A 12,770-nucleotide genomic window follows, 5' to 3' on the forward strand; every position below is an offset into this window, starting at 1 on the left:
TCAGGCGAATAAAACAAAATTGCAGTTCAGCAACAGAACAAAACCAGAAATCTTTGTGATTAAAGACTCCTAGTCCCTAGTTCAATTACAATAACCCAAACCTACCAGGCATAGTGTCAACAAATATTTCTAATACGTTCTCGATTGAATTGGGCAGCAAAGAACTTGGTTAGAATATTGATAACCCCAAGATGTTATTGGGTTTGCTGTGGACCTTGGCATATCTGGATGGGATCCTTTTCAATTCTCATTCTTACACGAGAGATCTAGAGAATTAGGCTGTTTCACTTAGAAGTCTTCATTGTTTGTTGCTCCATAGGCTTTTGTTCTGTCACTCTGTCTACTCACTTACTTGAAGGGCACTGGATGAAAGAATGAGGTAGTTTTGGGCTGCAGTGCTATCAGTACATGAATGGTTCAGTGAAGGAAGCAGGCAGCTGCCTAGATGCAGGGTCTGTGCATTCTCAGCATCTGGCTAAGAGAATAGTTTGGAATAGGGAAAGATGGTCACGGTTTACTCCTGATAAGGGAAATTATGCAGTGTAGTGAAGCAACCAGAGAATATGATAGTACCTTTCCCCACTACTAAGACAGTGCTATCAATTTTTTTTTTCCAAACAGGCAAGATTTTCAAAAGGCAGAAATGGGAGTTAGGTGCTTAACTGCCATCTGTGTCATTTGAAAATCTCTCTGGAATTTTTCAGTCAAGAGATACTTTCAAATCCTCAAATTTTATTTATTTATTTATTTGGACTTGCAGGTGACAGAGTGTTTAATACAATTGTTTTCTCTCAAAACAGCAATCTGCTATAAGGTTACTACTCAACAATTTGTATCACAATTTTGTACAGTTTATACAGGTTACAACCCCTCCATATGTTGGGAAGGGTAAATTATTTTCCTTAGAAAAGTAAACTACTTCATTAATTAAATTCAAGGTTACATAAAAGTCAGCTTTGTGAAATTGAAAATATACATCCTAGTCTCCTACTTGCTCTGTTTGAAGGATGGTTTTGTTTGGATTCTTTTGTTAATTGATGTAATATTTTGAGACTTTCATACCCTAATCTGAAACAATGAGCTCTCTTGCAAAGACAGTATATAGTACATATGATTATGGTGCACTAAAAGTGTGAGGGATGGAAACCAAGCAAGAAAAATATCAAGTAAATTCTGAACTACAGAGCATTGAAAAGACACTAACAATAATTCTTCAAAAAATAAGTTCAATACCTCATCAGTTAAGCGCTGATTTGTACTTTAACAGTAATTACTATATTTATAAAACTTCAAGAGATGGGTTTATCTCATTCTCGTAGGTTTTATGACATGCCTAAAAATGAATTTTGTGAACAGAATATAAATTAATTCTTCTTTTAAAAGAACTTTGGCTTGTAAAAGTAGTTAACTACACATTAAATGAAGTAACCCTAAGGGAACCAGGGTTTGAAATAAGCAATGTTATTTTTTCATGTTTAAAAAGCAAATTTGTTTTAAAAGAGTTTGATCTTAACTAATATTGAATGTAAATTGTAAAAATAAAAATTTTAGAAGAAAAGCAATTGTATACTGCATATACTCAGCCTAACCTGCAATTCATTTAAAAAAAATATTCTGTCAGAATTATAATGGAGCAAACATGTGGTCTGAGGGACAAAGAATTGTTTAATACCTAAAAAAAAAAAAAAATCAAAAAAGTAATTTTCTCCAAATATGATATTACTGTTTACATTTCAATCAGGCTGGATAGTGAAACCAGATATTTCACAGTATGTTTGCTTTCTGACTTTATGCTACATACTCAATAGAGGACTGTTTAAATTCTAAGAAAGTTATTAAGTTACATTTTTAAATAAAATTTTAAGTTGAGTCTAAAAATACATGACTGATGAATTTCCTGTTTTAATTTTTTTTTTTAAGTTTAAAAATTGTTGAAACATCCCATTTCACCATTTTTAAGCAAATATTTTTCTTTTTCAGTTTGAACAACTTTCTGTTGGAAAATAAGGTTAATTTATCATGAAATATAAGAATAGTGAAATCAAAACTAAAAGTTTCAGTTGACCTGATCCAAAAATTTTCAGATTTTTGGTTAGTTAAAATTTGAAATTTCTGTTTTTAATCCCAATTTGGGATGGAAAAATTTTTCAAAATGACAAAAATTCTCATGAGACAAGATACATGTTTTCTGCCCAGTTCTAATCAGAAGTTTCCACTTCTCACCTACCATTCCTAACACAAAGTGACAGTCATGTGCTCTATACTTTCTGGAATTGTTCCAAATAGGCAGACGATTCATTTCTGGCAAATCTTAACCTTGTTTCATGAACCAGTCTTTCCATTGTTTCAGCAATTTCTCTGCACAATGGCTAGCTTCACAAAAAGCTAGAATGGTTTACTTTATTTTTGATAAAACAAATACTTGGAATGGAAGTAACTGGACATGAGTTTTCAAGCAAAAAGCCTCTGGGGAATGAGGGATTGGAATAAAGCCACAAGAGCAATGATCTGTGGCCAAAAATACGTGGTGGAATCATTTCCTCCTCCCAGCAGTGCTGTCAGATTGCTTTTATTATGTTCAGCATCACCTATACACGGTTCCAGGACTTTCTTCAAGTCTTTGTGATTATATGTAACCAGAATAAGTATATGCACAAAAGTAGTATATGCACAGATCTTCCATGCATACTTAGCCTTTCACCATGTTTTCCGCAGCCAATAGACCCTTGATCAAAGAGTACTGTTGTGCACAATGCAAAGGTTGTGCATCACTAATCTGTTCCAAAACAAAAAAGGGAAGGAAAGAAAAGCAAGCAGAAGAAAGCACCAGAGCAACAGGAAAACAGGAGAAACAATCATTACCAAAAACAAAAAAAATCCTCATACATGCACACTCCACTGAAGGAGACAGACAATAAAAAGTTATTGAAACTGAGTTACTGGAATTTAGAGCTAATGCGCTCTTTGATAACTTAACAGACCAATATACAATACAAACATTAATCCTTGATAACTAATTTAAATTGAGAGAGAGAGATTTTAGCAGTTTCCAGTACACCCCAGACATTTCCTTGACACACAGATGTGCACCTAACACAACTTTCCTTAAATCCTGGAGCAGTGGTTCTCAACCCACAGCCCGCTTGCAGCCCAATCAGCACACAGCTGTGGCCAGTGTGACATCCTCAGGGTCATACATGTAGTATATATATATATTGTGTGCATGTGGGCCACAACACAGAGAGCTGCATATGCAGCCCACAATGGTAAACAGGTTGAGAACCACTGTCCTGGAAAAACCATTAACTCCAATCATTCACCTTGGAAGAATCCTGTGTCATCGGCCATATCCTATGATGTTTCTTTTGCATCATGTATCCCCTACATAAATTGCAACAGATCATATTCCTTAGCAAATAATAAAGGATCTGGGTGGCCTCTGAAAAAAGTAATTTTCTTTTCTAGAACTGCTCATCAAACAGAGCATGCTTCAACTAAGCTTTCTAAGTGTGGATCGACACATTTATTCTGCCAAACATATAGTCATAGATGCAGGTGTCTGCAACAAAATGTTAGGAAAAGGCCATCCAACCAATTATACCTATCTTTTTATTTTTTAGGTATACCATGTAGTATGTCCCATTGCATTCTCTAGCTGTACATGCGAGCATTACGATCAGCCGCAGTATGCCTATGTCATTTGAGAATTCACTTATGAGGCTTCTATTTGACTGTCTTAACACTCATCAATTTGATGCAACAAACTCATCAGACTTAAAAATGGTTTGGGAGTATAATTTTTGTACTATCTACAAAATACCCAACAGTGCTTCCTGCTAAAATCAGATTTCAAATGTCTGTCACTGACGCTTCTGCTATGCTCTGTCATGTTTCTGTGAATGCTCGACTGCTGAAGTGAAGCACTCGCTGAATCAAAACCTACTTCTTCAGTTCTTTCTATAGCATCACAGAGACCAGCAGCAGTGAACAGGCTTCCTGTAACTGATGCAGGTGACGTGAAAGGAGCCTATGCATAGTATTACATTCTAAGTTGCATCTGGGTTTTTCCAATTGTGTCTTATGCTTTGGCATAACTCCCTGCTCAAACATGGTACATTATAGAATTTTTACATCATGGCATGAGACATTAATTGCAACTCTATTTTTAACATTAGCACCCTAGATAATGCCCAAAATGAAGAAAAAATACTTGATATATAAGCAAAAGTTATTTACCTGATAATTACTCTTTTTTGGCCCCATATCTACAAGTCAACCATAAATGGATTGAATCCTTCTCTGATCAGCTACAGGAAAAGTCCAATCAATCAAGCATCATGGGATAGAATTTCCCGCTCTTCCTCTTCATGCCCAAGTGAGTGCATCCCAAGCTGTAAAACTGAATTATACGAATATGCATATTAACCAAATGATTCTTCCCTCTTAAATTTTCTAAGTCTTAATTGTGTTTTCGTTATTAATATGCTTATTCGTATAATTTAGCTTTCCAGCTCTGAAAGGAGGAAAAAATCAGAGTATCTTCTATCATGATCTTTGTTCAACAGATCAGATTAGTCCTATATTTGAGTGAGAAAGGATGCCATTTGACTGTGGTGACAGAAACCTAGTCTTCACACCCTTTTTGATAACTTGAAGGGAGAGTAGAAAATCTTGCCATTGCAGCCCAAAGAGACAAAATTCTCTTGTACATCTTTACATCTCTCAATGGAAGGCTAGTCAAGATCATGGACTATTTCTCTTAAAACACTTTGAACATTTATTAATTTTGAATGTTTAAGCTGTTCTGCTATGCCAGTTGATAGACTACGTTTAAATCTGTGACAGTGCAACTTTGCTGCTTTGGATCAGAATCTATATTTTTTTCAAGCTAAGCTAGCTCCATCCCCTCCCTAACTTTGCATCCCAATGCACAGCTATAATACTTTATTAGTAATATGAAGAGTAATAATGCACTTTTGTGGCACATTTCATGTGAGAATTTAATTGTTTACAAATACCCAAACCTCCTCAGCACTTCAGTGAGATAAGTGAGGTATTATTATGCAGATAAAATTGTACACAACTATGTGGCCAGCAATTTTTTCCATTCAGTTATGGCAATGTCTCACAAAAAGCTGAAGTTCACTTCATTCAGTGAGAATGAAGAAGCCCTTAGTCTTTAGCACAACAAAACCATATTTCTTCTACTTTAAATAGGAGTGTTATTTTCTATATCATGTTATTTACAGCTATAATAAGCAGTACATTAATTATGAATGCCTATTTCATACATCTGAACTAGTCATAGTAATTGATCAAGCATATATAATATAATTACTGTAACTGCTTAGTCTATTTAGACAATTTCTCACAGCTTTTAAATTTAAATTTGCTCTTTTTTGTTTTCTTTTTCAGTTCTCATTACTGTTTTGCAAAATAATTCTCAGAATCTCTGCACAGAATGTATTGTGAAAATTAAACATCAATTCAAAAACAACGTTTCATTTCAACTGCATGGCTGGGTTGCAAAGATCAATAAAAGTTATATACACCTATCAACTTAGCTTGCACCTCTGAAGACTTTAGTCACAAATTAAAAGGAATGTATTAGTCTCCACCCAGTCTCAAAGCATTTGTTCACATCAAGAAACTCATCAAGTAGTCTTGTTACAATTTAATATGACTGACAATCTCTGCTCAGGAAACAACCAATACTGGAATAGCAGACGTGTTGAAAGTTAAGATCAAAAGCATTATACAAAGAATTACAAAATCTTACTTTCCATCAACTCATGTTATGCCTGGCTCTAAACAGTGCTTTCCACCAACTCATGTTATGCCTGGCTCTAAACAGTGCCTCACTTACAAGAGCTGGTATTTGTAACACACACATTATACAACATTTAGTGAATAAGAGTTCACCAAATTCCATTTATAAAGTAAAATGTTAAGCTTTCAGACATTACCAGTTTTAGGTGTTCTTTTCTCCTTTTGCCAAAAGAGGAACTTGAAGACCCAGGTTCTGATTCTTGACCTCCTGTTTTAACATCCTCCTCCTCCTCCTCCTCCTCATCGTCTTCATCAAAGCACCATTCAGGTAGCTCAGGTGGTGGTGGTGCATCATCTACATCTCCGTAACGACGGAATAGTTCTTTCAAATAGTCCCCTTTATAGATACCTGGTGGTCTGGCTTGGGCAAAAGTAGCCACTGCTGCTTCAATACTGGCAAACAGAAATTGAGAGTTGTTTATTTTTGACATGTCTAATAAATTAATAATATTCTGTGTGACTTTCAGTTTCCCCTAAAAATTCAAAAAAACAAATCACTTCATTATCAAGAATTCAGAAACTCTTGAGATACTTACAAAAGGAAAGCTTATTTACCTTGTACAGTAACTGGAGTTCTTCGAGATGTGTCCCTCTATGGGTACTCCATTTCAGGATATGTGCATGCTCATGCACTCTTGATTAGAGATTTTCAGCAGCAGCACCTGCATCCTAGAGATCCTTTTACTACTCCGGTGCAAGGATATTGGGGAAGGGTGAGATGGACCCCCCACTGCTCCAGTTCCTTCTCAGCCATGAAATCTAGTGAGAAGATTGGAAAGCAGAGGGGAAGAAGGATGTGTATTGGAGCACCTATAGGAACACACATCTTGAAGAACTCCAGTTACTGTACAAGGTACATAACTTCTCCTTATTTGAGTAACATCCCTACAGCTGCTCCCCTTCAGCAGATTCTTGAGTAGTACCTCAATTATGGAGAAGAGTAACAAGGAGACAGGTTCACTACAGACCATAGAACAGCATCACTGAAAGCCACATTGGCTCTGGAAGCAGGCTTGAGTACTGGGAAAGCATGTGCATCAAAGGTCAGGTGGCTGACCTGAAGATGTATGAGATACGTATGTTTTTCAGTAGCACCACAGAGGTAGATTGAGCCCTGGTGAAATGAGCCATCATCATAGGAAGGGGATGAACTCCTGAGGCTTCATAACAGATTAAGGTGCATCTTGCAACCCATCTGGACAGCCTCCAGGTGGAAATCAGATGTCTTTTTCTTAGTTCTGTGACAGAGATGGAGAGCCTAGGAGAAGCTCTAAAGGGCTTAGTCCTGTCAAGATAAAAAGCAAGAGCTCTTCTTACATCCAGTGTATGTAGTCCCATTTCTTCACTCAGGAAGCAAGGATTGGGGTAAAACACCAGTAGGTGAATCTCCTAATTAATGTGGAACTCTGAAGAAACTTTACAGAGGAAGCGCAGGTGTGGATATAGTGTCATCTTGTCATGATCGAACGCTGCGTACAGTTGGTCAGCCATCAGGGCGCTCCTAGCTCTCCTACTTTCCTGGCTGAAATAAGGAACGAGGCCCTGAGGCACAAATTAAGGAGGGAACAAGTCCCCATAGATTCAAATGGAGGCTTCTTCAGTACATTAAGGACTAAATTGTGTAGGTTCTTTCACTGGAGGAAAAAGATTGAGTAGCCCCTTAATAAACCTCACAGTGGTTGGATGCATGAAGTCTGAAAATCCCTCAACAGGGGGGATGAACCTTAACTGAGCTCAGCAATAATCCCTTGGTTTTTAAATTTAGCAGGTAACTGAGAATGTGTGTCAGACAAGACTCAAGAGGAGGTATAGATCAATGGCTGCACCAAAATTGAAAACGTTTCCCCTTCTGTAGGTAGGTTTTCCACTATTGAGCAGTACCTCCAGAGAGCAATCTTCTTCTATACTAATGAGCCATCTAGAAGCCATGCCTTGAGGTGAAAACCCAAGAGACTGGGGTGGGTTTTGGGTGAGGAGATTTTCAGTCAGGGAGAGCTGGAGAGGCAATTGCTCAGACACGCGAACTAACTCAGGGAACCATGTCTCCCTGAGCTACAACAGTACTATGAGGATGTCTCATTTCTCCTGTTTCAACCTGTTCAGGACTTTGGGCAAATGGTGCAGCAGTATAAGCATATAGCAATACACAGGGCTAAGGAATAACTAAGGCACCTCCCATTGAGTTGCAGCAGTGCCCTCAAATAAAATTGTCTGTACTTTGCAGTGGATGGTGTTGCTAAGAAATTTATCTCCAGAGTACCCCAGGTAGAACACATCCTTCTGAATACTGCGTTGTTCAATTCCCACTTGTGGAAAAGGCAGAAATGCCAGCTGAGATCTGTAGACCTGGGTGATAAATCACTGAGAACAGTATGCGGAGTGCTATGCACCAACTCCATAGTTTTACTGATTTGGCATACAAGGACTGGACTCTTACTCCTCCTTGCTAACTGATATAATACATAGTTTCTCTGTTGTACATCAGGTAGCCCCAGATGTGGGAAAAGTAGTGCTGGCAAGTTTAACAAACCACTCTGAGTTCTAATATGTTGATGTGGATGATTGCCTCCTGTAGTTCCACTTGGCTTGAACTGTGAAATGCTGAAAGTGCACACCCTAGCCTAGCAGGGAGGTGTCGATGGTGATGATCCTTGTGGGAGGAGGCTACGAGAATGGAACTCCCACACATGCCTTTTGTGGATCTTTCCACTAATTACAGAATTGAGGGCTCTTTGAGATACAGACACCCTCTTGGTCTGTGCTTGTTGGGGGTGTAAACACTTCTTGTCAAGGCTTGAAGACCCCATGACTGTAGTCTTCCTAAAGGTGTCACAAACATACCAGCATCCTTGTGGCCCAGGAGTTGCAGACAAGCCCTTGCTGTGGTTTGCATGCTCTGTTGTATTGTTGAAATGAATCTGGACATTGTGGCAAACCAGTTATGGTCAAGTATGTTCTGGCAGTGGTAGAGTCCAGAGTGGCCCTACTGAAGTCTGTGTGTTGTGTAGATGTGAGTGTAGACTTTTCTGAATTGGGACAGCAGCCCAGGGAGCAGAACTGGGATAGAGCCTTCCTGGTTGCTGTCCATACTTTGAGAAATGAGCAACCTTTCAGGAGCCAATCGTCCAGGTACAGAAAGATGATTATCCCCATCTGCTGGAAATGGGCTCCAATGGCCAAGACGACTTTGGTAAAGACCCTTGGGGCAGCTGAAAGGCCAAAGGGTAGGATGCAATATTGGTAGTAGTCCCTGCCACCCACAAAACTTAGGGAACATTGGTGGGAGGGGTACATGGCTATATGAAAATAAGCGACCTGAAGGTCAAGGAAGACAAATCAATCACCCAGATCCAGGGAAGGAATTATTGCTGCTAAGATTACCATTCTGAACAGTTGAGAGTGGATGAAGTTGTTCAAAGTCCTGAGGTCCAGCAACAATGTCCACCTGACCCACCCCCACCCGTTTTTTTCTTGGGGACCGGGGAAGTACCAGAAAAGAACACTTTCCCAATGAAGTCCAGTGGAACAGGCTTTACCACCATTAGGGTTACAAAAGATTGCACCTATTGTCTCAAGAGACCCTCATGAGAATGGCCTCTGAAGAGGGATAGAGAGGAGAGTGGTGTTGGGACGGCTGGACTGGATGGGATAGCCTGTAGAAATCGGATCCATCTGTCCACAGTGATGAGCTCCCAGGAAGGTAGAAAATAAGAGAGACAATCCCCATAAGGGCAGATGGGGGATTGGTGCAGTGTAGGATCGAGAAAGGGAGATAGTTCGCAGCCTTCAACCAATGCGGCAAAATGGTCATTTGAGGATGTCACTGATGGGGAAGTCACTGTAGAGGATGGCCCTTTGTTAGTGAATCTAGGCTCCTTCCTGGGAGGTTCAGTCAGTCTCATGGGCTAGTAATGAACTGGACAAGAGCGCTGAACCATCTGCAATCTAATATATTTTCTTTGTCACAGGTATATAGATGCCCAGAGATCCTTGTCTGGAAGGTTTTAAAAGAATGAAGGGACCCATCTGTGGCACCATTGAACAACTTCTGCCCCTCAAAGAAGAGGTCCTTGACTCTGGTTTGTACCTCCCAGGGGAGGCCAGAGAGCTGCAGGCAAGAAGCTCAGTGCACGACTACTGCCACAGAGATGGAACGTGCAAATGTACTGGCAGCTGTCATACATATAAAGGAAAGGGTAACAACCTTTATGTATGCAGTAATATAAAATCCCGCTTGGCCAGAGGTACAGAATCCCCTTACCTGTAAGGGGTTAATCAGTTCAATTAACCTAGTTGGCACCTGACCAGAAGAACCAATGGGGAAAGAAGATGCTTTCAAATCTGGGGGGAGGGCTATGTTTTGAGCTCTGTGTGTGTTCTCTCCGAGACACAGAGAGAGACCAAGCAAGTAATCCAGCTCCTACTGAAATGATGCATCTAATATTACAAAAATAGTAAGTAATAGCAAGGAATGCATTAGATTATCTTTAGTTTTAGCTTGTGAATTTTCCCATGCTAAGAGGGAGGTTTATCCCTGTTTTTTGTAACTTTGAAGTTTTGCCTAGGGAGGAATCCTCTGTGTTTTAAGTCTTATTACCCTGTAAAATTACCTTCCATCCTAATTTTACAGAGGTGCTTCTTTTACTTTATTTTCTTTATTATAAAGTTCTGTTTTTTAAGAATCTGATTGGTTTTTAGTGTCCTAGAAATCCAAGGGTCTGATCTGTGCTCACCTTGTTTACCGATCTGATTGGTAGATTATTCTCAAACCTCCCCAGGAAAGAGGGTGAAGGAGCCTGGGGGGATATTTTGGGGAAACAGGAACTCCAAGTGGTCCTTTTCCTGAATCTTTGTCTACCTCACTTGGTGGTGGCAGCAATACTCATCCAAGGACAAGGAAGGATTTATGCCTTGGGAAAGTTTTTAACCTACGCTGGTAGAAATAAGCTTATAGGGGGTCTTCTAGGGGGTCTTTCATGTGGGTCCCCATATCTGTACCCTAGAGTTTAGAGTGGGGAGGGAACCCTGACAGCAGCATTGAGTGAGGCCTGAAGAGAGTTTTGTGATTGTCTGACCTTCCATTATGAGGGCTTGAAATTATTCCCTCTGTGGCAGGTGTTCTATAAAAAAAATGAAAACATTCAATAAATTTGTAAAATCATGCTTTGCCATCAGGGCTTGATACCAGCTACTATGAACTGCAAAGCAGCTGGAAGTAGCTTTTGAGGCCCAGAAGGTCCAGCTGTTTCAGCTCGTCAGTTGCTATTGAGCTGGACTCAATGTTGCGATTCATTAACTGCCTCAACACAACCAGGGAGTTGGGTGAAAAATGGGAGAAAAACACTCAGCCTCTGGATGGGCTTTTGTCAGCCTGTTTACACATAAGAGGTATGGTAGCTACAGTTTGCCACACAGCACAGGCTGGAATCAAAAGGGCAGCATTAATGGGCAAGACAATTTTGGCCTGAGGAGAAAAATATGGACATCTCAGAATCCGTTGAATTTGTCAACACTCACATCCATCAGAAGGTCAGAGGGGGTCTGATAACCGCTTTCGTACTGAATGTCGAGATTTGATTGGTTGGGGTGACAGTACTGGAGATAGCAGCTGGAAATTCCTCTCAGTACTCTTGAAGAGTTTAACGTGGGATAGGTCACTGCTGTATAAGGAAAAAACAGAGGGTAGGGTAGACTCCAGCAGCTAAGTCGGTACCAGTGGAGAGTCTCTCTCTATACCCCTTGGCAATAGTAACTCAGGTTCTTCCAGGATCCTACGGTCCTCATGGAATAAGAACCTGAACAATACGGACGACTCTGGATAGGGGGCCCTCAGGAGTCAATATGTTGGATGATACAGGAGATAGTACCAAACTGTGATCTATGCACCCTTCTCAGGTAGCTACAGAAGATGGTACTGACAATGATTTCAGCTTGGCTTTAGAGTTCTTGTGCTTTAGACACACTGAATCTGATGCCAACTGGGCTGCTCTAGGTTGTTTACCAGATGGACTTCTTGGTACACAGCATGGTCGTCTTAGCCAGTGCTGGAGTCTCAGTACCAGATAGTATGGGAGCCCCACTAGTACCCATGTCCTGAAATGAGGTTTCCTGAGACCCAGATGAAAAGGGCAATGTTCCCCTTCTTTTATCCCATTCTGGAGAATGGGGTCTTTTCTTTTTTGAGAATGTGTATGGTTCTAAAGGACCCCCAACGCCTTTGCTTACCACCGCAACAGTGATGGTTGCCTGAGCAATCTGAGCAACCAAATTCAATATACAGGACCTCATGGGTCTCAAAGAGCACTCCATCAACAGTACTTTTAATCTATCCTCCTTCCATTTTTTAGATTTGCTGTCAGATCTGCTCAGGATCTAACATATGGAGGGGACATGAGTCCCTGCCAGGCAGCAGAAGCCGATAGATTGTCCATCACTGCAGGGAAAAGATCTACATATGACAGGTCTGGCAGAGTTTGAAGCCCAGGGTCTTGGGCATAACCTGTTACTCGAGGCCATGGATTGATCCCAAAAGAAAAAACAAAGACTCAGATCAGGTAAAATGAAAGAGCAGAAGGTGGTGGACCCCCAGCCAAAAGCATAAAGCTGTGCTAAATAATGGTAAAATATAAATGAAAGTTACTAAGAAGATATCAAATAAAAAACAATAAGAAATAAGCCGCAAGGCACATGGCTAGCTACAGCAGACATGGCAACGTTCTCTCTCAAGCTGTGGTCAGTTGAGAAGGAACTAGAGTGGTGGCAGGTCTACTCCCTCTCCCCAAAATGCTGTTGCACTGGGGTATGAGGATATCTAGGGAACAGGAAACACTGTGGACGCTGCTGACAAAAATCTCTAATCAAGAGTGCCTGGGTGCAAGCACATCTTGAAAGAATAGGCAGCAGTGTGAAAACAAATATAAGGAAGTAGTTCTTCACACGGT

General features: G+C 40.2%; 1 protein-coding gene across 4 annotated transcripts in view; it reads right to left on the reverse strand.

Annotated features, from left to right (window-relative positions):
- Nucleotides 1–12,770, reverse strand: part of RNGTT (RNA guanylyltransferase and 5'-phosphatase) — a 443,949-nt gene that overhangs the window by 383,433 nt on the left and 47,746 nt on the right. For all 4 annotated transcript variants that reach the window (XM_038396507.2, XM_043510641.1, XM_038396508.2 and 1 more), the window contains exon 6: nt 5,967–6,222. In XM_038396507.2, the coding sequence (XP_038252435.1) occupies nt 5,967–6,222 (256 nt within the window). The remainder of the gene's footprint in view (nt 1–5,966; nt 6,223–12,770) is intronic.

The sequence above is a fragment of the Dermochelys coriacea genome, chromosome 3, assembly GCF_009764565.3.
Source record: "Dermochelys coriacea isolate rDerCor1 chromosome 3, rDerCor1.pri.v4, whole genome shotgun sequence".
NCBI lineage: Eukaryota > Metazoa > Chordata > Testudines > Dermochelyidae > Dermochelys > Dermochelys coriacea.